This window comes from Spinacia oleracea, chromosome 4, assembly GCF_020520425.1.
Source record: "Spinacia oleracea cultivar Varoflay chromosome 4, BTI_SOV_V1, whole genome shotgun sequence".
In the NCBI taxonomy this organism is placed as follows: domain Eukaryota; kingdom Viridiplantae; phylum Streptophyta; class Magnoliopsida; order Caryophyllales; family Amaranthaceae; genus Spinacia; species Spinacia oleracea.
Genome location: NC_079490.1, coordinates 18,663,432 through 18,689,815, shown reverse-complemented (window position 1 = coordinate 18,689,815; position 26,384 = coordinate 18,663,432). Strand labels below are relative to the sequence as shown.

Sequence of the window (26,384 nt, the reverse complement as noted above, 5' to 3'; positions counted from 1 at the left end):
TTGGAAGAGTGCAATAGCTTATGTAATAGAAATAACTAAGTTGTTTGCTTGAAAAACATGGAACTAATGTCCATAACAACCTTAACCCCAAAGTAGAGGAAGGAACTTCCCAGACTGCCACCTTTGATGTCATCTGTTTTATCAAAAAGTAAAAGATATAGACTGTTGGACCATTCCATTCATTACCTTCATCTCAACTTCTCCCCTACTTGGTAGCTCTAAACCACAAAGCCAATATCCAGTTTAAGAAAAGGACTACTACTCCTCTTTCGCCTATTTCTCTAACCCCCAATTTTTGCAAGAGACAATCTGTCCAATGTCCATCACCTAGCCAATATAAATAAGTGCAATATACTACAATAGTCATGTTAGACGTTTATGCTTGATAAAGTACCTATGAAAGTGGCATTATCAAATTTCAAATAGAAACAAAGACAGAAATAATAACAATGCTTGTATGCCTCCAACTCCACGTGCCGCGGCCCTAGGATCATCTAGGCCACGCTGAATCACCCAACAAACTCTATATACACTAAATTAGATAACATATTGAACCAAAATTCTACCAGCAACAACTACATAGGTGAGACTCACATTTAGTTTAAATGCATAAATCAAAAACCATTTAAGGAAATACATATAACAGATTACTTTTCGTCATCTCATTAGACTGTGGTGATATCACAAATTGTTCTCGAGAACTAATGAGAACAATAATTTTAAAGCTAGGTTAGCCATCTGTTAAAGCTAGAAAAATCTGGTGATATCACAGAAAATGAGTGTGAGTCTGACAACTAATCTATTTTTCTCATTAGTTTACACATTTTCTAACTATTGTGTATTCGCAATATAAACTATTAGATTACATTGACCGTTCATTTAAGGAAATACATCCAAATTTGGAGTTCCATCTCATAATTAACTAATTGAGCAAAAATCAAAAGCCATGATTACCCAACATGCCTAAACAAAAACCAGTAGCTTAGTAGCACTACAACAACCTGTGTTCAGCATAATTAACCATCAAACAAAGCTGCAAAAAACGTGTAAACTTTTTCAAAAGATAAAAGCTCCAGAAGCATGACGGAAAGCTTCATCCAACTGCTAGTTCACAAACATAAGGATTCAATAGACCAAATTGTAACAGAGTAAGAGCTCTTAACATTCAGAAATCAGAACTCTAGCCTAGACCCTAACATTAGCTAGGAGGGATCCTAAGTGTGAGGTCCAAGGATAATCTGATATTAGAATTGAAGGAGAATAAGACCCTCGGAGAGAAATTCCAAAATCTCTATTACATAAAGAAAAAAGAGAGAGTACTGAATTAAATTCAAAATTCATACCTTGTACTCGTAAGTATCATCAACGTAATTCTTAGAGTACTGGATCTGACCCTTTAACTCCACCGCAATTGGGAATTTAAGTCTGCAATACACAAAATCCCATTCATTTTACAAATTGCTATATATCCTAATTTCATATTGATCAGCTAAAAAATCATAAACTCAAAGTAATTGGGTTTTTTTTTAAGAGATACCCATATGAGAAAATGAATCAAATTGACCGAATACATGAAGAATTAGAAATAAGAATATAATTTTTTTTTCATTTGATTGACAAAAGATTGTATTTTTCAATCAAATTAGCAATTAAAAAAAACGGTGAGAGGATATTCATAGTTTCATACCTGATGAAGAAGTCATTGCCTATGTAAAAACTTCACCCAATAAAAAAATTCCAACTACATAACACGAAATTGACATAAGTAAAGCAAAATTGAAACCCTAATTAAAACCCTAATTAATCGAAAATAAGAAATTGGGAAACTCAACTGGTTAGATGATGATGAGGGTTTCGTTTTTGAAGATATTCAACTTGAAAAGGGTCGATAGATGCCGCCTCCTTCTCCATCTCCACCAATTGATGATTAGAAAACCTCAATAACACAAAGATCAAACGAATAAGAACATAAGATTTAATCCGAATTTACCGAATCTTTTAGTGTGGAGGTTTTTCTTTTTTCCGAGAACTTTGAAGTTACTGGGGTGATAGAGTTGCTTCGTTTGCTCCTTTTCTTTTTCCTTTTCTCTTCTCCCTTTTCCATCGCCTCTTCCGGCAGTAGCAGCGAAACCTCGAGGACGGCGGTTGATTTGCGGTTGCGGTTGTGGCGGAGAATGAGATGTATTGGTGGGAATTTGAGTGGACGAAATTGTTAACGTTAGGGTTTGGGATTTGAAAGGGAAACCCAAATGTAGCGGTGGAGGGAGTAGCGAGTGAACGACGAAGGGCTTGAGAGTGAAAGATAAAAGGGTGTTTTAGTCTTTTCATGGGGACACGAAAAGTGTTATTACCGAAATTCCCTCAGCTGTTCCTTTATATAATAGAGATGATTTGATTGTGAACTACGTTTGTCGTGGATGGTTTAATTTCATACTACGTTATTTATACAATAATATATAAGAATGATATATTTGTGGTGGTTCTGTCAACCTATAACTTATCATTTAATTAGATAAATTTTGTAAAGGAGTTTGTAAAAGATATTTGTGATAAGTTATCCAACCATATTATTTTATCCCCATTCGTTTTTATCTTTTACGTAGTATTTAATATAGAATAAAATAAAATTGTGACTGTACAATCTTACGTGGCGCTCCAAAATCTCTTGAAAAAACTCCCCTTTATATATATATATATATATATATATATATATATATATATATATATATATATATATATATATATATATATATATATATATATATATATATATATATATATATATATATATATATATATATATATATATATATATATATATATATATATATATATATTAGATTTATTAAAAATAAAAATAAATAAATAAAAATTCGGTAAAAGATAAGAAGAGATAAATTTTGCTAAGAGTTTAAGGGATAGAATTACAATAACATTAAAATTCTACCAAAAAGATAACTATTATAGTTTTTAGAAAAAGTAAATTGTTATGGAGTATATAATATGAAGATTCAAAATTTATCTCTCCCATAGTCCCCACTCCTGCGTATGAATTGTATCAAATCATGTATTTTTTTTCCCCATAAGTTTTATGTCATTTTTATCGTAGTAATGTAAAATTAATTCATTCATCATAAATATATAATCATGTAATCCTGCATGTTTTTATGTGTTGAAGCATATATACAGTGTATATTTCGTATTTTCTAATACTTTTTCTGGTTGTTTGTTGTTGTTGCAGTGACTCATTCAACAACTTTACGCACGAAACTAATTACGGAGTATAATACTTAGTAATAGTTTCATATTGAGGTACTAATAAAATCAATAACTACTAATTTAGCTTTCTCTAATTCCGTCTATAAAGAACAACTTTTTGTTTTGAATAAGTACTTTGTTAATGGTCCTCGGGTCAAAATCCAATACGGGCGTCGACACCACCAGCACATATGTGGCGAACAAGTCATCAATTTTGTCGGTGTATTACCCAATCAGTTGTTTAAGGGGATTGCAGTGCGTAAGTTGTTACTCAAAAACTTACACTATATGTCTATATTTGGTTGATGATCACATTGCATGTTATGGCGTATTTATTATTTCTTTATACGATCACTATACTGAAAGACAAGAAAATAACAAGTCTATCATAAAGAGGAAAATTTTGTTTTAAAATTTTTTAAAAATAATAATTAATTAATAATCAACAGACAATTGTTCCAATTTTTGAAATAACATAGAATTGTTTTTCATGTTTGAGTTGACCGAAGTTCGTTGTTTATGCATTCTCTGTATTACTAATGGTAAAAATGAATTTGATAAAGATATAAACTTTGAAAATATAACGTAAAAACAATGCAAAGTTAGAATTTATCATGCTAATATTTCATCTAAATATTTCGTAATATTTATTCAATAAAAAAAAAATCATCAGTCAAATTAAACTTTTAAGCCGGAAATATACATTGTGCTAATCCGTGCATCGCACGGGCTTCACATCTAGTTGGATTATATATCCGGGTGCACAGTGCTTTTTGTGCACCCCGTTCAAAACGACCTAGTTTTAAGCATTATTCACATTTTAATTAATTAGAAAAAATAACAAAAATCATTTAGATATGTCGTGTACTTTGGAAGATACGGTTGGTTATTAGTCAGCATGAAACTAGGAATTATATTTTTTTTTTTTAAATATTTTGGCTGATTCAGTGCTTAGATAAAATTATCTAATTGATTTATACAAATCTAAGTGGATAATTATTGTTCCCTCAAATCTAAGTGGATACTTAATTTGTCTCTATATGTTCTTCGGTATACTTCTATATGTTCTTTAATATTCCTCTACATGTTCTTCGGCATCCCTCTACATGTTCTTGGTATTCATCTACATGTTCTTTGGTATTAGTAAAAAAAATCAATCCTACAATTTATGGTAGATAATTTAATACTAATAACAGTATTTATCTTCTTTTTTACATAACTTCTGCCAAAATATTTTAACAAAAAAAATTTGTGTTCCAACTTCCACGCTAAGTACAAGGACTATCTACAATTTTTTTTAATTAATTGAAAAGTTTATAATACTTAAAACTATGTCGTTTTGCACGGGGTGCATGACAGGCTAAATCGCACTCCTATCAAAGATAAACCTAACGTTCACCAACTAAAAATATAGTAAGGGAAGCAGGGATCGTATCCACAGGGAAACAATGTTCTTTGTACTATTAATTAACTAATCTAGACTACTGGTAACAAAGAGCTGGATTGGTTTGTATATTAAACTAAAGCAAATAATCAAATCGGAAAATAACAATATTAAAGGAATCTAGGGCAACGGTTCACCATAAATGCAGAGCGGGATTGGACAACGGACAATAACAATCAATGAACAATCATAATTAGGAAAACATGCATCTCTCGAATCTTATGAATTCCTTAGGATAGAACAACTAGCGGGCTCTCGCTACATACTAGAAATAATTCCTATCTAATAGCCACAGACCAAAAACATCAGATTTATACCTCTCAGCGCATAATCCAAGGTTAATCAAACTCAAATCAAAATAGTCCGGCCGAACAAAATCGACGAGCAATAATAATAAGCTATAGAAATTATAATCAATCAATCAATAATCAAGTCCACATATATTCCCAATCATGTATTCATGGATCCCCTAAACCCTAGAAATTAAACTACTCACTCATGATAATAAATAACAAAGCAATTAGCATAATGGAAAACATGATTAAAGCAACAAAATAAATTAAGGTAGGAAATAATACCGAATTGAAGAACAAATAAAATAATAAAGCTTGGATCTTTACTTGAAATTAAAAATTAAGTATTTGAATAATTGGAGAGAAAACTAGAAATAAAATAAGTATTGAAAACTAGAATAATAGATGTCACTAAAAATATAAGGGGCTAGTATTTATAGTTTGCCCAAAATAGAGTCCAAAATCGGAAATAAAATATCGCGAAATACGCTGGAGGTTGGCGTGGCCCGATCGGGCGACGCTTCGCCCGATCGGGCGATGTGCTCGATAGTCGGCCCGATCGGGCGAAATTCCGCCCGATCGGGCGGTTGCAAAATGCCCAGAACAACGCCCAGAATGACCGCCCGATACGGATCGGGCGAAGCCCGCCCGATCGGGCGCGTGTTGAAACTGCACGATCCTCTATCTTCAAAACGTCATATCTCCTTCGTTATTCGTCGGAATTAGGCGAGTGACCACTTGTTGGAAAGATATTGAAGTCTATAATCCAACCCAATTAGAATTATATCATTTGGAGTTGTAGAACTTGAGTTATGATTAAAATAGTGGACTATAGTCATTTTTGTACTTCCTTCGTTATTCGCTTTGCTTCAAAACTCTTCAAACTTAATGTTTGTGCTCTCGAAAGTACATAATCTCTTTTATTGATTCAAATGAGTAGGAAATGCACAAAAATATACTAATTCCTACAATGATGAACCTGAAACTACAAACACACTACAAGGAGCACATTAGTACTAAAAATCGCTCCGAAGAGCTCATTTGAGATCAAAAAGTACTAAGGGACGGGGGTAAAAACTCTACATAAAACACACATATCAGTGCACAATGCTCACTATGCACGCGGGTGTATAAACCAATTATTGTAATAATTTTATTAAGATGAAACTTTATACAAGTAGATTAATGAAATATATAACAAATATACATATGTAGTGAAAAGCGACTTTCTAATAGGGGCGACGTCGACTGGCGTGTTTTGTTAAAAAAGTCGTACCCACACTTGTCTAAAAAGTCGAGAAACTTTGAAAAAAAAAAAAAAAACCAAAAGCACCTTGGTTCTGTAAAAAGTAGGTTGGCGACATTAATGAATTGATTTTTTTGAAAGTTAGAATTTATAATTAATTAGTTGTAGTGTATACTCGCAAATAGGATGGTGCAGGCGTGTGTACGATGAGCATCGTGCACCGGGAACAAAACGACATAAAAAATATGCAAAACGCGCGTGTTTCATTAAATCCCGAGAAAAAAAGAACAATTTCCTTGAACAAAAGAACAATTCCCTTGAACAAAAGAACATTAAAGGCTCTGTTCTTGTCAGCTCTGTTTTTTGCGTTTTTATTTGATTCATTGTTCTTCTTACGAGTATATATATTCTTCTGGATTTTATGTTTTTTAATTCAAACTGTGAAGAGGAGAGAGAAAGAGCGAACTAAGTATTCTAAAATGGTTTTTGCTTTTTAGAGAGATAGTAAAAAATTGCAAAAATTCGTTAATTTTTCTGCTTCAACATCAAATTCAATTGATTTTTTTTCTTCAAATCAGAATTTTGCAGCTGATAATCAGATTTTGGGAGGTAAGTTTGCAATTTGTAATAAAAACGCGTGCATAGTTCTCATTATGCACTTTTTTAGAATTGTTCCTTTCTCCTGCTCTGTTCTTGTTTGATTATAATTCCTATTTTTTCATTTTCTATTTTTCATCAAATAATCGGGATATGGTGAGAACCACCCCTTAAGATGAGAACTGAGACATGATCTCAGTCCTCGGATCAATTCAATTAGCGGTTATCATCTCGCCCGACCAACTCAAAATAATAAGGGTAAATTGGTAATTTCGTCGACTTGAATGACATCCCCTATTTTCAGTTTTCTTTCTCTCTCTTCCTTTCGGTTTCTCTCTCCTCGTGCAAATCCTCTCGACCGACTTCATCTTCTTCAATGTATTAAATTTTCGATGTTCCTGCAATTGCTTAACCTTCTCGCGATTTCATCTCTCTCAATTCGCGCAGGTATTTATTGAACTTCAGTTATTAATTTGTTCAGATTTTTTGGATTTAAGTTCTGATTTGTATCGAAATTTGGTCGATTCTTTAGGGTTGAATTCATGTTTGGTTGAACATATTGGAATTAATTTATGATTTTCTTTTTGTGAATTTGTTACATTGTTTGCTATTTTGATATCTAAATTTGGGGTTTCAAATTTTGATTTTTTTAGGATTTCAGTTTTTAGGGTTTTAACTATTCTTTCTTGTTTTTTTACATGTGTTTTGTTTTTTTTATTTCAGGAGATTTATGGTAAAATTTGAATGATAAAATAATATGAAGTAGTTTAAGTTGTTATTTCAGTTTTTGCTGCAGATATGTTGTCAGTGTTGTGTGTGTTGTTGTTGCAGGGGGGGTGGGTACTGTTGTATTGGTTTAGCCAGGATTCCTGGTTTCAGTTGGTTTACTGGGGTCTTGTACATGTTCTGTCTGCATTATGGTTCAAGTAAGGTCTCATCTTGTGTGCAATTTGTGTGTTATAGATGTTGTTGACAGGAAGATGCTTATATCAGATGGTGTTTAACATTTTGTTAGATTCCAGTAAGCTGGGATGATTGTTGTTGTTGTTAGCTTGTTGTTCTTGAGGCTACACTGGTGAACTTGGCCCTTAGTTGGCTTTGGCCTTTGTTATGTTTTTGTGTTGTTAGTGCTGCAATTTTGCTGGCCATTTCAAGCAGGATGTTGCTTGATGCTCAGTGGGTTATTTTGTGAGTGAAATGACCAACGTACTGATCTCTTGCTATTTAATGATATTTACTTCTAAATTAATTCTATTTACTATTACGTGTTCCTTTGTCTACTTTTAAATTGAACAAAAGGTAAAATATATGATTGCATTCTTATTACTCCTACTCTATCGTCAGATAACACTAGCCTACTAGCTCAATAGGTAGAGCATTGTGCAAATGCATAAAAGATGTGGGTTCGAATCCCACGTAGGTTCATCTTTACTTTTTGTATTGTTTTACGGAGTATTTACTTTTCGTTTAAAAACCTTTAGTTTGGTCTCCATATGCTCCAACAATAGGAGTTTCTATGTTATGAAAATACTTTTGGAACTTTTCTAAATTACTTTTGAGTTTATATGTTATAAAAATGCGCGGTACTCCTTTAGAATGCATAAGCTCTTCCTCCTGTTTCATACTCTGACTTACTCCTCATCCTCCCTTGTATCTCTTTAACCTCGCTTTCCAATCGTTCACAGAGGGCGTCCCTTGCCCGTGCACAAGCTGTTTGCATCATTGTCACCTCCATTGTTCAAGCAATGTTTGAGCTCTACCTAGCTCTCCCCTTTCTTCCATAGCATGTGCCTCAGTTATACCTTGTGCTATTGAAACACGGTTTATCTATTTGTCCACCTCTAGGCATAACTGTCTGTCCTCCTGTGTAAAGTTTTCAGCTAGTGGTCGACAATTTCAATCTCACAATGTCCATGATGTTTTGGTTACAAAGTGGGTCCTTGTAACAACACTTTACCTCTAACAACTTCGATGTCAAGGTCTCCTAATAATTTGGTGGGACTGACGAATACACCAGGACCAGTTTCTCCTCTTCGGCGTACACATCACCTATTATATCACTCCATGCAGCCCGCTAGCAGCAATACTGTTGCGATGCCTACCTGATGGGATAGACTGAATTTCAACCCCTGGAGATCCATATTCCACTTGTATTTCCATCTGTTGTGCGACGACACTTAACAATCCACCTATGCTTCTAGCAAAGGCGTCTTGGATAATCTCGATTGACTCAATATATGAAAAGGCCTCGCCTGAACCATCTACTATTGCGTGCAGAGCAGTAGTAGCGTCGTGGTCAGAACCAAACACAAATGAGTGTACAGGAACTCCATCAGTTGCTGGAGCAACAGTCGATATGGTTATCTACCATTCTAGATTTAAATACTATGACCTATGTAGGATTTGAACCTACATCCATGTGCAATTGCACATTGCTCTACCATTTGAGCTAATAGGTTTTCACAAAATATTCAAGAGAAATCTATATTTGAAAGTTTCATTATTATTTTGTTTACTTTTAGAGATTTTGTTTACTTTTGAAGAGATTTAGTCTATTTGCGCACAATTTAGTTACTTTATTTGTTTGTGTCAACACACCATCTTCATTATCAATTATTATTCAACTCAAAGTATATTGGCCAAGCCTTAATAGCCCAAATATGCTAAATATGACAACGACTCAAAAAAATTCACAACTAGCTTCACCGATTTACTTCTCATCCTAGTCTATTTACTTTTACCAGGTTTTGATCTACTATTTAAAATAAGAGAAAAGAATACCTGATATAGCTACCGCATTACAAGGCGCACCGTACCTTGACACCCTTTGCACAATAATATGTTTCTATAGCTATTGTTTTTTTTCTAGTCGAAACATGGATGATGTTCTACTGTGCATTATCTGCTAGATAACCCCAAGAGACACTGATAGACTAGAGTATGTTCTTGTCATAGCAGATATGTGACCCAACAGCTAAAAATGCCGCTTGTACAAGCCTCCAACACTCTCACCAATTTTGGAGGCACTGCTAATTTTACACTTCTTATTGGTGCTTTAATAGCTGACACTTTTACTAGCCAATTCAGGACTATTACAATTGGTTCTATCTTCTATCAACTGGTATATCGATCTTTACTCCCGCTGTTCCATGAAGTTCTTTCTATTTCATATTATGCCATCTTGTTAGTCAGTCATATGAACTCTGTATTTGTTGCAGGGGATGCTCAGCATTAGCATGTCAGCAATTCTTCCAAAACCCCACCCTCAACCATGCCCAACACAAGTGAACTGCCAAGAAGCATCATCACAACAACTTTGGGTCTTATACTTGTCTCTCCTCCTGACATCTATCGGGAACGGTGGCATTCGGCCTTGTGTGGTGACATTTGCGGCCAACCAGTTTGACATGACTAAATCAGGTGTTGCAGGACGCAAGTGGAACTACTTCAATTGTATCTGTATGGGAGTTGCCACACTAACTGCATTTACGGTTAGTCTATATGCAAGACAATGTGGGTTGGGGGCTTGGGATCCCAAACGGGGCCATAACAATCTCAGTAATAGCCATGTAGGTTCATCTTTACTTTTTGTATTGTTTTATTTACTTTTAATGTGAAAACCTTTACTTTGAATTATTTCGATTTACTTTTTTTTATTTGGTTTTTACTTTACTTTTATTTAACTAGCCTACTAGCTCAACTGGTAGAGCTTCAAAAGATGTGGGTTCAAATCTCAAGTAGGTTCGTGTTTACTTTCTATATTATTGTATCTACTTTTAATTGAAAAACATTTACTTTAACCTCCAATAATCCGAGTTTTCTAGTTTTTATTTATTTTTATTTACTTTTTGTATTGTTTTTATTTTAAGTTGAAAACCTTTACTTTGACATCCGGCCATATATTTCTTTCTTATAGTTTGTTTCATATTGTAGAGAGATGAAAGTCAATGACTCTGTGCTCGATCATTTTTCACTTTGAACTATTTGATTGTAATAAGTTTTTGAGATTTTCGGATTTACTTCTAAGATTATTAGTTTACTTTTGAGTTTAAATTATTTATTTTTGAGTTTTTTTTTTTACTTTTTGAATACTTCTTACTAATAATGCAACGAAAGTCACATATATCCATAAAGGTCTGATGTTCAGTAGATCAGGGTAGTAATAAGGGCATCAACTTTGAACAGGTTTGTATCAGGTCTACAGTGAAATATTTTGATTTACTTTTGAATTTTTATGAGATACTTTTTAGTTTTTATGATTTACTTTTGAGATATTTTGATTTACTTTTGAGTTTTTTTTTTTTTTTATTAACTTTTGAGTTTTTTTTAATGTACTTTTATAGACAAACTATGTAGGAATCGAACCTACACCCTCTGCAAAACATAATAGCGAGCTACAACAGCTCTACAACCATTGCAGACCAACAACAGACTCTACACCATCCCCTAGTCAACTAAGGTCAATAACCAGCAAGAAGCCGAACTGAAATCGAATCCAATAACACAAAGTAAACCTGATCAACTTGCTTCACGTGACATACAATACCCACCAACCAGAACCTGGTTATACTTTGTTTACTTTTGGATCATTTCTATTTACTTTTTTCAGTTTTTGCTTTACGTTTGAGTTAGATAACATGTGAGATCACCAAGTGCAACAACACCTCCTACTTATTTACTTTAAGTCTTTAGCTAGCTAATTGATTCACAAGCTCTCAAAACCAGAAACCAATTAACAAATCAAAATGTCAATTCTGGCATAGTTGACCAGAAAATAACAAAAAAAAAAAGCACCAGGGGCAGCAGCTCACAATAATTAGGCTAACTTATTTCCTCTTGCAAACTCTGATATAATTAAGCAAATCAGTATCAAGCCAAGTATAGAAGAAAAAGAGATGTTTTCCATACTCTTATATCATTTAGAATATTTACTTTAAGCTAGTTTAATTAATCTACTTTTACTAATTATTTATTTACTTTTGAGGCTAACTAATTTACTTTTAAAAACAAAATTTGAGAAGTCCTAATATTATAAAGTTTTAGTTTGCTTTTGAATTTTTTTTGTTTACAACAGTGTTGAGATCAATTTGCAGATTCAAATCATACCTGATTTTGAGCATGAATTTTCAAATTCGAGTAAAGAACTGAGTGCCGCAAAATAAATTTGAAGCAATATTTTGTTTACTTTAGATCATTTATATTTACTTTTTTCGGTTTTTGCTTTACTTTTGAGTTAGATAATCACTAAGTTCAACAAAATTATAACGGAGCAACTCCCACCAACTGAACAACCCACCAAATTTTCTCTACAACAACTTCTAAAGCAGATAATTCCAGTTTCCACACAAATTTTCTCTAAAACAGTTTCTAAATCAGCTAATTCCAGAACCAAAACTGACTATCAACTCACAATCAAACTCACAAGTAAACAACACATTGCTTCTAAATTACAGTTAATATACTGATAAGTAAACAAAATATCTTCAAAAGTAAACAAAAATTAGGTTAAATTACCTGTTCATTTGTCGGAAAACTCGAACAAAAATCGCAAAAAATCGCAGAAATTCGAGCAAAAATCGCAGAATTTCAAGCAAAAATCGCAAAAAATCGAGTAAATTCAACATTAAAAAAAGAACAAAATCGAAAGAATTAAGTAAAAGTACCTCAAAATCGTTGTAGTCTTCGCAAAATTAAGATATAATTGTCGATTTTTGAAGTGTAATTTCAAGCAAATAGGTTGAGGAGAGAGACGATTGCGTTTGAATTTGAGTGAGGAGAGAGAAATGAACGTGATTGAGTGAATGACGGTTTTAGAGAGAGAAAATATCAGCTCACTCAGGAGATTGAAAAGAACCGCACGTGATTTAATTTGCGAGATAAGATCTCAGCCGCTCGTTTCACCTAAATCTAACGATTCACAGAGGTTCTCATTATAAGGTAGTTCTCATCTTAAGGGAGGTTCTCACCAGAACCTGGTCATATATATATATATATATATACTTATGAATCATAACCATTAGTCATTTTAGAATTTTAGAAATACATTTTAGAGAGAGAAAGAGGAGAGGATTTATATTCCCTCAACATAAGAGAGATTCTTTGAGAGAGAAAGAGTGAGATAGTGAGTGATCGAAAGAGTAAAAAATACATTTTCTCCTTATTCTCTCTCTAAAATTCCTTCTGAATATTTCTTCTTAGTTAAAAAATGAGTGAATTAAGAAAAATACTAGTTCAATTTGACTAGTTTTCGAATCAAGAGAATCACATGAGAGCATGATATTTTCCGAGGATTGAGATTAGTTTTTGAAGATTTATTAAAAATATTAATGCTCCTGTTAAATGTTGATCAAGTGTTTAAGGTGCGCTCCCTTGTTCTTTTTTCTAATGTTCTTTTCAAATTGTAATGTTCTTTTCATAACTTTACTTTTACTGTGTCATCAACATAGTTTGTTCTTTTAAATCAATATATTTTGTTCATTTATATCAACATAGATTGTTCTTTTAAATTTTTAGAGAGTTTTTTTTTATACAATTAATGATTATTTTTATAAAATTAAAACACATTTTGAATTTAAATAAATAAATAAATTATACTAATACTATAAAAACAACTTTTAAAAGAACATATATATTATTTTAACTCGTAACACAACTATTGTAATTTTTTTTATTAAAAGAACAAAAAAGATTTTAAAAGGAACATATTTATGTTTTTAAGTAAAACCATTAAAACACTATTTATTAAAAGAACAAACTACACTTGTAAATGAACATAGAAACATTGTAACTAGATCTGGTTTTAAGTTCAACAACTTCATTGTAGTCTCGTCCTCTTTTCTTAATAAGAACACATAAAGTATAGGAAAAGAACAGTAATAAATTACCATAGATCTGGTTTAAAGTTCTTCAACATTTTGTCGTTTCATTTTAATTAGAACATATAATGGTTTGAAAATAACAAATAACACTTAAAAAAGAACATAGTCTGATTCGTGGCAAAAGAACAAAAATACTTTAAAAAAAATATAGATTTAGTTTTAAGTGCATCAAAAAATCGTCGTTTCGTCTTTTTAATTAGAAGATAAAATCGTTTGAATAGAACAAATTGTTAGGTTATGACAAATATAAAACATATATTTCATGCGGAAAAACCATAAAGCCAGGAATCCAAATTAATTGCCACATAGTCAATTAGCATAATTCAGGATACATACATGTGACGCGTGCCTTCCCTAACTGCTCCGAACCGAACAAGAACAAGTTTAGGACTCCAAGTGTAGTCCCTCCGTAGATAGTCCACAGCACGTTCGGATCCGCCTTAGATTCAATTAACTAGAATATAGTCTAAGGTTTTATGTTATTCGAACTTAATTATTTGGCAAATTATTAAGCTTAGTTTAATCTTAAAACTATATGAATACTTGAGATTATGTGTTATAAATTGTGATTATGTATCACCTATTTATAGGGAGGAATTATTGGATTTAGATATCCACTAGGATTCAATTTACTAATTCAGAATTCTATTAAAATTAATCCTTTGTATTTTAGTGTTTAATTAAACGACTAACACTAGTGGATTTAGGAAAACAACTAACCGGACAAATCCTAAGCATATAAGGATTCGTAGCATGCACGAACACAACACACACACACACGAGCAGCCCACGAGGGGCGCTGTGCGCGCGCGGCCCAGCAGCGCTGGCACGCGGCCCATGCAAGGGCGTTGCCAGCATGCGGCCTTGCTTGCCTTGCCTTGGCTGGGCCTGGCCTTGCTTCGTGCTTGGTTGGGCCTGCCTTGCTAGCCAGGCTGCTGCTTTGTTGTTGCTCGCTTTGCGCGGGCTTCGCTAGGCGCGAGCCTGGCTTCGTGCTGGGCCCTTGCGTCTAGCAAGCTCGTCCGATGCTTATTTTGTACGTCGCGCTTCCGATTCATTTTCCGATTCCGGAATTCATTTCCGATTCGAACAATATTTAATATTTCCGATTCCGAAATTTATTTCCGTTTCGAACAAATATTTAATATTTCCGATTCCAGAATTTATTTCCGATTCCGATAATATTTCCGATTCCGGCAATATTTCCGTTTCCGGCAATATTTCCGATTCCGGCAATATTTCCATTTCCAATAATATTTTCCGATACGTACCATGTTTCCGTTTCCGGCAACATCTACGACTTGGATAATATTTATATTTCCAATACGATCCATATTTCCGTTTCCGGCAATATCATCGTTTCCGGAGTATTCATAATTTGCCTTTTGACGATTTCAGCTCCCACTGGAACCGAGATATGTCGATTCCGAATATCCATAAATGGAGTATTTAATTCACTTAAATACTTGATTCGTTCACGTACTATTTGTGTGACCCTACGGGTTCAGTCAAGGGTAAGTTGTGGATTAATATTATTAATTCCCCTTGAACTGAAGCGGCCTCTAGCTAGGCATACAGTTCACTTGATCTCACTGAATTATTAACTTGCATAATTAATTAATACTGAACCGCATTCATTAGACTTAGCATTGAATGCATACTTGGACCAAGGGCATTATTTCCTTCACAAATAACACTTAATAAAAGAACATAGATCTAATACGTGGGATAAGAACAAAAATACCTTTAAATAAAAATATAGATCTAGTTTTAAGTGCACCCAAATATCGTCGTTTTCGCCTTTTTAATTAGAACAATAAATGGTTTGAAAAGAACAAATACAGCTAATAAAAGAACATAGATCTGTTGTTCTTTTCATCCCTTTCATTTTGTTCTTTTGTTTGATAAGGAAAAAGAAAGTTGTTCTTTTTCATGTGTTTTGTTCTTTTTTCCTTTTTTTGTTATCGTTTTTAATTTTTAATTTCGAGCTTTTGTTATTTTCTTTTTCTTTTGATTTTGTTCTTTGTGTTTTATGAAAAAGTTGTTGTTCTTTTTTTTTTTTTTATATAATTATTTTGTGTTCTTTTTAAATTTTTTACCGTTATATAATTTTTTTCTAATATTATGAACTATTTCCCTACAAATAGCTAAATTGAAAACTAATTCCCAATTTGCATTGGTTTAAAAACTAATTCCCATGGTACCGTCCACGTAGGATCGGGTAAGAGCTTCGTATAATTCTTTTTTTTAAAAAATCAACATAAATCTGCTAAAGGTATTAGCGATTCATATATTAGAATCGCTAACACCAGTAGCGGTTTATACTAAAGAAATGCTACTACTGTTAGCGGTTCATATTATTATGTCTTTCCAGCGAAAGTTATTCACGCAATTTACGACATAATAATATGAACCGCTAACAGTGGTAGCGGTTTAACATAAAGAACTGCTACCACTGTTAGTGGTTCTTTAGAATAAACCGCTACCCCTGTTAGTGGTTCTAATATATGAACCGCTAATACCGTTAGCGGTTTTATGTTGAATTTTTTTAAAAAAATATACGAAGCTCTTACCCGATCCTACGTGGACGGTACCATGGGAATTAGTTTTTAAACCAATGCAATTTGGAAATTAGTTTTCGATTTAGCTATTTCTAGGGAAATCGCTCTAATATTATTGATACTTGATTTTGTTTTTGTTTTTCTGTTGTATTTTTCACATGATGTTCTTTTTGTATCTTTTCTTTGGTTTTTTAACATTAGTGTTTTTTTTTCAGGTTTTGGTGCATGTTCTTTTCGTTTACTCTATTATGTTCTTTATACTAATTTACATAGTTTCTAAATGCAGAAAATAATTTCTTTATGCAAATAAGAAATGTCTTAACTACCCATTTATACCTCATTAAAAAAAATATTAAATAAAATATATCAGCCATCGTTAACTAGTAGTTCTTAGATTCTTAGAGCATCTCCGATGGTTGTAGCTAGGGACTAGCTTGCAATTTTTAGAAATTCCAAGCTACTAGCTTGACCATTGGAGTTCAAATGATAAATTAGCTTGGCCAAGCAAATTAGCTTAAACAAGCTAATTTGCTTGAAACAAATTGGCCAATGAAATAATATTAAATAAAATTATGTTTAAAACATTGATTGAAAAATATGACTACATTAATATCAAGCTAGTAGCTAACCATTGGGGTACCAACTAACTAAAAAGGGAAATAGCTTGATATATTATGTGGCATGACAAGCTAATTGCTAAATTAGCTTACCGTTGAAGATGCTCTAACTCTTTAGAAACCAGTACCAATACTCCTTTCCACCAATTCCACCACAAACCATAAATAACTTCCCCACTGTATACTTATACTCCTTTCCATCATAAACCATTAAATAACTTCCCTGACTTCTTCTTCTTGAAGCACAAGTGTACATGATTATTTCCACGTTCTAATATTTTTAAAGAATGGTTTTAGATTGAAATTGAAATTAAAATTATTCAATTTATGATGCAATTTATTTATTTATTTAGTTTGTATACGTCTGTTTTTTAATTGTTCAAATCAATAAAATCGAATACCCATTTAATAAGCTACATTAACAAATTAAGATGTTTACCGATTTGATTTTACAGTAAACTGATAGTTTTTTATTGTATAACTTTTTTGGGGTATTTTGGCCATTTTAAATTCTGCATTTAGAAATTAATTTCTGCATTTAGTTACACTTACGTTCTTTTTCGTTTTTTACGTTTTATTTAAGTATTTTTGCGTTTTGGTGCAGGTGCACGTAAATCTACATGCACATCCCTACACCATCCGCGCATTGAGTGCATAAAGGCACAAAATATTTACTTTTAGACACACTTGGATTGCGCTCCCTATTTAAATAATTTAGTTTAATTTCAAAATTGAAACGGACAAACGAAGTCGCATCCAAATCCAAGTTCACACAATAATTAAAGAGCAGCCTGAGAGGAAGGGAAAGTGTCGCTAATTCTGCGTTGAAATCATTTCAAACCACGTTCCCCTTCATCTCCAACAAAAACTTCAAACCAACGACACCCCTCCCTAAATTTGGAGAGAGAAAAACAAAATCGTTTTTTGAGAGAGAAAGCTCAACTTCCATGGCGGACGCAGACTCGTCAGAACCAGAGCAACAACTCAACCCCAAACAAAAGATTGAGATTGCCAAATGGTTCCTCTTGAACTCTCCCGCCGGCGAAATCCAATACATTTCCAAAGGTCTCATTTTTGGACAAAAAATTCCAATTTCCTTCTTCGTCGTTTTTGTTGTTCGAGATTTGTTTTTGCTAATTTGCAATTATTTGTGTTAATTTTTGCACATTTGTTGGGTGGATGAACAGATTTGAAGACGATTTTGAAGGATGATAATGTGCATAATTTGGCTGCGTTGGAGGCGTTTCCTCAGTACAACAAATCTCACATGATTTGTCTCGAATTTCCTGATAGAAGTTCTGATGTATGTGTTATTTTTGGCGTTTCGAGCTTTTCATTTTTCCATCTCTTGATTGAGATATATTTTAGATGAAGATTTTACTACATGATAGGGTTTATGACTAAAAATGTAGAGATTTTTTTAACTGCATTGTGAAATTGCGCCAAATTTTTTGATGGTTTTGGGGGGACAAAATTGCCTTAAGTAGATTTTTTACAGAAACAACATTAGTGCTAGTTTTTATTAAACAACATTAGTGCTAGTTTTTATTAGTCTGATTATATTGAATTTTAAGTAACTACTAGGATTCTTTTCTTGTTTGATGAGAGTGAGATGTTATATTATGTCACTAATTTGGTTTAAAATGAGTGGTTACATTATTTCCTTTTTTGGTGATTTTTCCATTTTGAGTGCCTCGTAAGTTAAATTTACTTACTCGTTTATTTGAAGGGTACTGGTGTTTACACAATGTCAAATTGTCAATTAGTGAATTTCATCATTATTAAATATTGGAGCTACAATGTTATGTCTACGTGATGAGTTGGGATTTGTGTTTGTCATGTCTATGAATGATGATGACCTCTTGCTTCTGTTTCAGGTGATAATTTCATCATTCAGTGAGGTTTCTGATAATGAATATCTTGATCCTAGGACTGCCCAAGTTGCTATTGTTGATCATGTCAAACAAGTGAGTCTTTGCCGCCATTTGCTACTCTTTTATAACCCTATTACCCTACTTTTGAATTTATAACCTGTCTAGGCCTATTTTTTGGCCGTTGAGGGTAGTGATTTAGATAAGATTCAATCTCGGACTTAGGTACCATCCCTCAAGACTTTACCAGTTAAGCTAGTTGTCATTCACTAGAGAATGGGGCCTTTATTTTATAAAAAATACTACTTTTTCTACACCTTATACCTAACAAAGAAAGATCAAGAGAACCAATCTATATCTCAAGTCGAAATTTCCTTGGAAGTTTTGGGGATTATCAAGTGTCATTTCCTTAAAAAAATAGTAAATGCTGGATTGCTGAAAAGAATGTGTGGACTGTGGAGTCCGTTTTAACTATTTGCTCTGTATCTATTTTATGGATGCCTGTGATATAACTAATCTATACTGTTAAGCTATGGCTATGCTCTTTGTAATGAGTTCTTTTTTTCATACTACCCTTTGGATTCCTTGTCTGATAGTAACAAAGGGTCCCCCCCCCCCCACCCCCCCACCCCCCGTCCCGGTTTTGTCTCTCTGGTTAGGAGGTGGAGGTCTGTTGTTGGACTATATTTAATCCAGTTTGATGAAGTTATAAGTAACAAAGGATGAAAGGATTGGACTTTCTCCTAGATAATTTTTGCATCAGAGTTATATACTTAGTAATTGTAATACATGTTTGGAATTTGGATTATGATCAATGTCATAACATGCTAAACTGGTTCAGGTTTGTACAGAGGCGAGACCTGCTAGTGACGAGGAACTTCCATCTTCCTACATTGAGGAATTCAGGTGTGTTAATGCTTCGGTATTTTGGTCTCTAATATGAAACTTTGTGGTAGATGACAACGTGCTCTAGACTCTTGCCTTCTGGAGTTTAGGCTGCTACTTAGTTAATACCAGATTTTTTCTTAATAGTCTTAAAGCTGTTGGCGATGAAGAGCTGAATGGGTAATTGGTTGTTACATGTCCGTTGTTAGATTAATGGCACTTGCCACCTCCAGGAACTTGAACTGTGTGAATAAGTAGGATCGTTTACTTGACTAGATCTTTCCTCTCATGTGTAAGAAAATGTACTGTTAAAGTACTTATTTTTTTCGCGGGGACTGGATTCATTTATTTGAATATTCTATTGAAATATTAAATCTAGCTGACTGAGCTAAGAAACTAAGAGATTTGTGGTTGGCTTTCTAATCTCAATTCAAGTTTGATAAAGATGAGTTGCATCTCCTGATATTCTGGCTTGGGTTTCGAGTTTGGAAAACATTTCTCATTATTGCATTCTGATATCTATCCAGCCTCTTGACCCGTGATCAATTTATGTTGCAGATGTGCTTTGGATGCTGAAATCATGAAATATGCCAGTGAAGCTTATCCAAAAGGCATCTCTGCAGTTTATTGTGTAAAGGGAAATGACGTGGAGGAACCAGGGTCTGATTTTGAGTTAGTCGTTCTTATTTCAGCCGCCAGGCTCAGTCCCAATAATTTTTGGTGAGTTCATCTGCACTTGTTTTCCTCAAGAGCTACTATTCTTAGTCTTCTTTTCATGTTTTACGGTTTTACCCATAATTTTCTTGTTTTCTAGCTGTTATCTCTATTAGAATTACATTTTCACCTGGTGTTTTGAAATCAGGGTTCAGAGTTCTTGTTAGTGCTCCGTTGCTGGAGTCTCTGTGCTGAGTTTTCTCATCAGAAACCCAGACATGTGTGAGCTGCTATCTATACATATATGGAGCATGCATGCATCATGTTCTACTCTGACCGTCATTATTTCTGGAAAATTTTGTTGGTTTTACAAGCAAGAATATCTTTCTGAAGAAGATATACAACTTTTTGTTTTGGTGCAAAATGGGAATTTCTTTATCTTCAGTGCAAGGAAAGAAAAATAGCTACCTTCGTCTTGAATTTCATTTGGCAGTCAGCCAGTCACCTAGTGTTTCAGAAGCCTGTAGATCACTCAACATCCCCTGTTAATTTCTTCCTAGTGTTTTTTTCTATGAATCTAACAAGATTCCACATGAGTCGACGTGACTATGTTTTATCTTACGTATAAATCACTAACGATAGTCAAAGCAATAATGTGTGGATAGTATAAAAAGTCCAAATGTTGTGAGTATTAAAACACATAGGAAGTACTATATTGCTGAATGCCTGAATGCAATGAACCGTTATCACATTCTCAAGAAACAACTGAAGATTTAATTTGCATTATAGTTGGATTGGGATGATTAATTTTCTTTATGTTTGTCATATTTGTTTCTGGGGATTTAATTTAATTTTTAGTTGAATATTTGTTGCAAATGAATTCTATACGTTGCTTGTATTTGGGTCATCGATCTTCCATCTAATCACGGATTTAAAATGTCTCTGGTGTATTGCCCAGCAACGGAAGTTGGAGATCTATATGGAACATTGAGTTCAATGATGAGGATCAGTCAGTGGAAATAAAAGGCAAATTGCTGGTATGTGCGACTTGCTCGAGCTGGGATTTTGGGTATTTTGGGTTTTTTTCCGTTATATGAGAAAAGAAGTTGAAACAGACATCTCGAATTTTGATCCACTTTTTGGGTTTTGAGAATCATTCCTATTTAACTTGTTTAGGTAGGGGCTCATTACTTTGAGGAGGGAAATGTCCAGTTGGATGCAAGTCATGAATGCAAAGATTCGACTCTACTTCAGGTGCATTCATTTTTCTTTTCATCTACTTGATTTCAAATTTATTGTAATAATTTCTGGGTAGGGCATTGTAGTTTTGGACCTACCAATTGGTGTTCTTGTCATTGTTAAAGAGAATCTTAAAGAGAATCTTGGATTTCTTCTGATTAATAGAAGCTGCTTATGTTAGAGGAGTTTATTTTACAAAATGTCTTGCGCGCACAAGGTGTACAATAAATTTATTGTACACCAATATAACTTTTACTCATTTTCTTGTAACTTTAACCTAATTTTGATTAACTTTTATATTAGTAAAAAAAAGTTGATAGATAAACATTTTAAATGGTTATATGATTAATTTTATACATTTATTAGTGATTTTGAAGAAATAAGTTTTATTAAAAATGAAAAAAAATTCACTAAAAAATAGATAACTTTTACATATATAAGCTTGACTTTTAAGCATTTTGAGTTAACTTTTACTCTAGTGTACAATATTTATTGTACAACCTTTGTAAATAAGAATTTGTGTTTATTTAAATGTTGTAGTATACTTCTTCCGTTTTTTTAGTTGTACCATATTGACTTTTGGTACTATTCATATGATCAACTTTGACCCATGTCTGTTATATGTGTGTAATGAAAAATATGGTCATGTTGGGTCTTGTTAGATTCGTCCCAACGCATATTTTCAATATATCAACTTTTCGTATTTTTTACCTAAAGACAATTAAATATATGAATGGTAATATATCAACTTTTCGTATTTTTTACCTAAAGACAATTAAATATAAGAATGGTCAACGTTAAGCGTCGGCAAAAGTGTCCAGTCAAAATGAAACAACTAAAAGAAAACAGAGGAACTAATTTGTTTGGTTATCCTGTTTGCAACAATGCTACTTTTGAGACTTGAGATAGTGTAGCCAAGTAACAGTCTTGGTGCTATCCGCCTGATATGTCTTCCTAGTAAGCTATGTTATACAGTATATTGCTTTTGTATAATAAGCATACAGTACTGCTTCAGATCCCCCTCCCCCTTGCTTAAATAGTTAAATGTTCTTTAAGTTATGTTCCTAAAAAGTTCTTCGTATATTTTTTGTAAGATAGTTGTTGGCAATTTGTTGTTGCATTTTGGAAATTATTTTATGGACTTCTTAACTCTGTGAAGTTTGTACTGACAAACTAAACTATAAATCATTTGTGAACAATGTAGTGCTCAAACACTAATCAGCTTGTTTGGTTCTTAAGATGATTAGAAACGATAAAAAATGCAGTGAAAAGAAAAGAAAAAACTAGCGGCTCTATGATGTCGTCATTGGTTTAATGCGTTGGAATTGAGAGGCTTTCATGTCATTTTCTTCCCCATCTGAATTTTGTTAATATTATGGATGTAAATTAAGTACCACATATATATAGAAACTTCTCTTTTAATTCCTTTTCTTCCTTGCAAAGCCTGTGCTGTGATTTAACAAAAAATTGGGAAAGTGATCCTTTTCCTGTCACTTCTTTTCCTTATGTAATTCCTGTTAACCAAACCACCTTTGAAGATTTAGCGTCTCTTCCATGATCAAGTTACTATCAGTTACATATTATCTTTGGTAAGTCGTTGACAGCCTATCCATCAAGGAAACTAGTGTTCTGGATAAGTAAGATTCGACAGATTATACAGCTTGTTTGTAACTAGTGAGCTTAGCAGTTAGTATAGGGTATTCTTTTTTCATTGATATAAGATGATTGCTGCAATGTGAAACTGTGAATCATACATATATGACCACCATATTCTGTAAATTTCACATGCCTCAACGTCACTGCCTTCGTGGACTTACATTGACTGTGTAAAGGAGTCCTTGCCCGGGCCCTATCAGTCAGTTTGCTTGTTCCCACTTAGGTTTCTCTATTAGTGATGTTGGCTGCTTGAGTTTTTTGTATGAAATGTTCCCTCTCAGATGTCCTTCCCAAGAAGAGCGAATTAGGTTCTTTATGCTATTAGTATATCTGCCTGATCTGTGCCTTTTTCTCTACCCTTTCTTAAAACTATGTGTGTTCTGAGTAATTGCCATCATGTTTCAGAACCCAGACGACTCAGCCTTAGCCATAACCAACATCATTAGGCAGCAGGAATCGGAGTACTTAGCGGCACTGGAGGTAATGGTTATTTGATTGTATATGTACCAGTTAGCAGATAGCTTGATTTAGGCTCCGTTTGGTAGAGTGTAAAACGTTTTCATGGAAAACGATTTTCCCATTTTCAATCATTTTACGTTGTTTGGTTTTGGCAAGGGATGAAAAACAATTTTCCATAACTCTCTCAAAGGTGGAAAAACCTTTTCCATTTGGAAGGGAGGAAAACCACTTTTCCACATTTCCTCCTTTCCTCTTTACCTCCCTCTCCCTTCTTCCCCTCAATTTTCTCTCATTTTCTTTTAAGGAACCAAAGAAAGGAAAACTAGTTTGGAATTGTGTTTTCCATTAAAAATGTTTTCCATGGAAAATCATTTTGCACTGAAAACGTTTTACACCAAACCAAACGGAGCCTTAGTTAAAGAATGGTATAAGCAAAGGGTGAAAGAGGGGAAAGGTTCCTGTCCAATGTTAAAGAATTTTCTCTTTTCTTTGATCTACTGCACTTGCCATTGCAATGAAGTTGGATGTCCTCCTTTCCATTCCACTTATAAAACTGTTCTTCTTGATCCAAAACATTGGTGTACTTATGGACATTTTCTGTATCTTTTTCCGCTTACTTTTCGTTACAGGCTTCCTACTTAAAGCTGCCGGACACCACTTTCAAGGTATTTTCTAATTTCTACCCAAGCCTCTTGCTTTTACTGGTATTGCTATCCTTAACTGTCAACTACTTCTGAAACTTTACTGTAAGGTTCCAGTATGTTATCTTATACTGGTAGCAAAGAATGCGAAGTACGGAGTACATGTCAATATGTGAAATGGAAACTTTTGGTTACAACTTACTTGCAAAATTTAAAATCATGGTCATCATGGATGTAATGTAATGGTGGTGCAATTTGAAAGAAATTTTGCGTGCAATGTTTTTCCGGCAAAGTATTACTTTCTGAAACCTTATAAGCTTTGGTGGTGATGGCAGGATCTTCGGAGAAAGTTACCAGTTACTCGTACTCTGTTTCCTTGGCACAGCACTATGCAATTCAGTCTAACAAGAGATATAGCAAAGGAACTTACCATTCGGAAGTGAGCAATGCCAAGGCTGGTCTAGTATATACGAGTAATTCCTAGGTTTTTGTGAATGAGTTAAGTTTCTAGAGTAGATCTTCCTTCCTTTGTGATCCAATTTGTCATTCTAACCCTTGTTAATTGTTCGATGACACTGCTATACTTGTTTCAATTTTGGTTTTGATGTATAGATGTATAGTTGATTGGTCGGATGCCATATGTGTGAAAATGATGATAAATTCAATCTCAAGTGGGTTGTTTGGTTCTTAAAACTTGTTCCCTAATTATGGACCATAAACATATCGCCTAAATTTATTTTTGACTAGTAAGGGTGCTCTTCGAATGAGGGCATCCAAGTTTCCCTAAAAAAAAATGTAAGACATTCGAGTTAATATATGCTCCGTAAGAGAGACTAGAAGGCTCATAGCCGTATTGTATTTTTAAGTATGAATGTTGTACCTTTAAGTACAAGTATTGTACTTTTAAGTATAAATGTTGTACTTCGTATATAAAATCACAATGGCTACGGAAAACAAACTATTATAGGAGCAACTTCAACAATGGCTATGGCAGATTCCTCAAGCAAATGTTTCTCAAGCGCCGCCAAACTTCAAGGAGAGTAGATGCATGTTCCCCGTTTGGGAATCAATGGTGAAACAAGCATATTCAAGCTTCCACTTCATAACACTATAAAGACAACAACGAATACAATTGACTAAATTTCTCGATTAATAGAAATTGACTTAAATTGAAATTTAAATCAGTTTAAATAGACCTAAAACGAAATTTGTTATGGATATTGTTAGTTGAGATTGAGATTGAGATTAATCTATTTCTCATAACTATAGACCCAAAAATTACTCAAACTTAAAAGATTCAGTTTAGTTCAATAAAATTTAACTTTTTATTTTTATATATTTATTTGTTATTATTATTAATTAGTCCAGTTCAGTAAAATTAAGCTAAAACAAACATGGCCGTACCCTCCAATGTTAATTACTCCCTCCATTTCTAAATGTTGTATCCATTTGGAATCTTGGGGGGTTTTTAAGAAAAATAGAATCTTGATTTGTATGGGTATAAGTGTAATGATTGGGTGTAAGAGAAATGATTGTGTGTAAGAGATTGGAATAAATGAAAGAGAGAGAAAATAATAAAGAAATAAGAGAAAAGGTATATATTTTATTAATAATAATAATAAATCAGATTATAGGTTCTCTTCTCCCTCAATGGGCTAACATTACCAAACAAAATTCAACTAACATTACCAACAAAAATTCAAGAACATTACCAACAAAAAGTACCATTATTCAAGAACAAAAATCACCAACAAAATTTCACCTTAATCGAACAAATTTAACGAACCCATAAAGTCGAACAAACAATTCACCGAAAATAAACAAAAATCGAACAAAAATTCAACAACCCCAGAAAAAATCAAACAAAAATCAACGACATTCAACGAACAAAAATTCACCAAATTAACCTAGAAAAATCGAATAAAAATTCACCGAAATTACCCACAAAAATCGAACAAAAAATCACCGAAATTACCAAGAAAAATCGAAAAAAAATTCAACGAATTTCACCACAAAAATTGAAGAAAAATTACCCAGAAAAATCGAAGAATTACCCAGAAAAATTCAACGAACCCAGAAAAGTTCAAT

At 33.4% G+C, this 26,384-nt stretch overlaps 2 protein-coding genes across 3 annotated transcripts; both read left to right on the top strand.

Moving 5' to 3' along the window:
* The first annotated feature begins 7,101 nt into the window (after positions 1–7,101).
* LOC110793175 (protein NRT1/ PTR FAMILY 3.1-like) lies at positions 7,102–11,131 on the top strand. 2 transcript variants are annotated; one of them, XM_021998016.2, is made up of 3 exons: positions 7,115–7,285; positions 9,797–9,959; positions 10,057–11,077. In XM_021998016.2, exons 2-3 carry the CDS (start codon positions 9,819–9,821, stop codon positions 10,453–10,455), a joined length of 540 nt encoding a protein of 179 aa, XP_021853708.2. In that variant the 5' UTR covers positions 7,115–7,285; positions 9,797–9,818; the 3' UTR covers positions 10,456–11,077. The 2 variants fall into 2 exon arrangements, 1 of the variants encoding a protein (XP_021853708.2); XR_002534630.2 differs by lacking the exon at positions 9,797–9,959 and having other exon boundaries at positions 7,102–7,285; positions 10,057–11,131.
* Positions 11,132–17,635: 6,504 nt separating this feature from the next.
* LOC110793177 (F-actin-capping protein subunit alpha) lies at positions 17,636–24,989 on the top strand. Its single transcript, XM_021998019.2, has 10 exons — positions 17,636–17,956; positions 18,079–18,194; positions 18,769–18,858; positions 19,604–19,668; positions 20,206–20,367; positions 21,260–21,338; positions 21,478–21,555; positions 23,602–23,676; positions 24,285–24,320; positions 24,632–24,989. Exons 1-10 carry the CDS (start codon positions 17,839–17,841, stop codon positions 24,737–24,739), a joined length of 927 nt encoding a protein of 308 aa, XP_021853711.1. The 5' UTR covers positions 17,636–17,838; the 3' UTR covers positions 24,740–24,989.
* Positions 24,990–26,384: the final 1,395 nt, after the last annotated feature.

Coding starts and splice junctions, on each gene's coding strand:
- LOC110793175 (XM_021998016.2), top strand. CDS start 9,819: ATGCCGCTTGTACAAGCCTCCAACACTCTCACCAATTTTGGAGGCACT. Junction 9,960..10,056: donor GTTCTATCTTCTATCAACTG/GTATATCGATCT, acceptor TATTTGTTGCAG/GGGATGCTCAGCATTAGCAT.
- LOC110793177 (XM_021998019.2), top strand. CDS start 17,839: ATGGCGGACGCAGACTCGTCAGAACCAGAGCAACAACTCAACCCCAAA. Junction 18,195..18,768: donor TTCCTGATAGAAGTTCTGAT/GTATGTGTTATT, acceptor CTTCTGTTTCAG/GTGATAATTTCATCATTCAG. Junction 21,556..23,601: donor AAGATTCGACTCTACTTCAG/GTGCATTCATTT, acceptor ATCATGTTTCAG/AACCCAGACGACTCAGCCTT.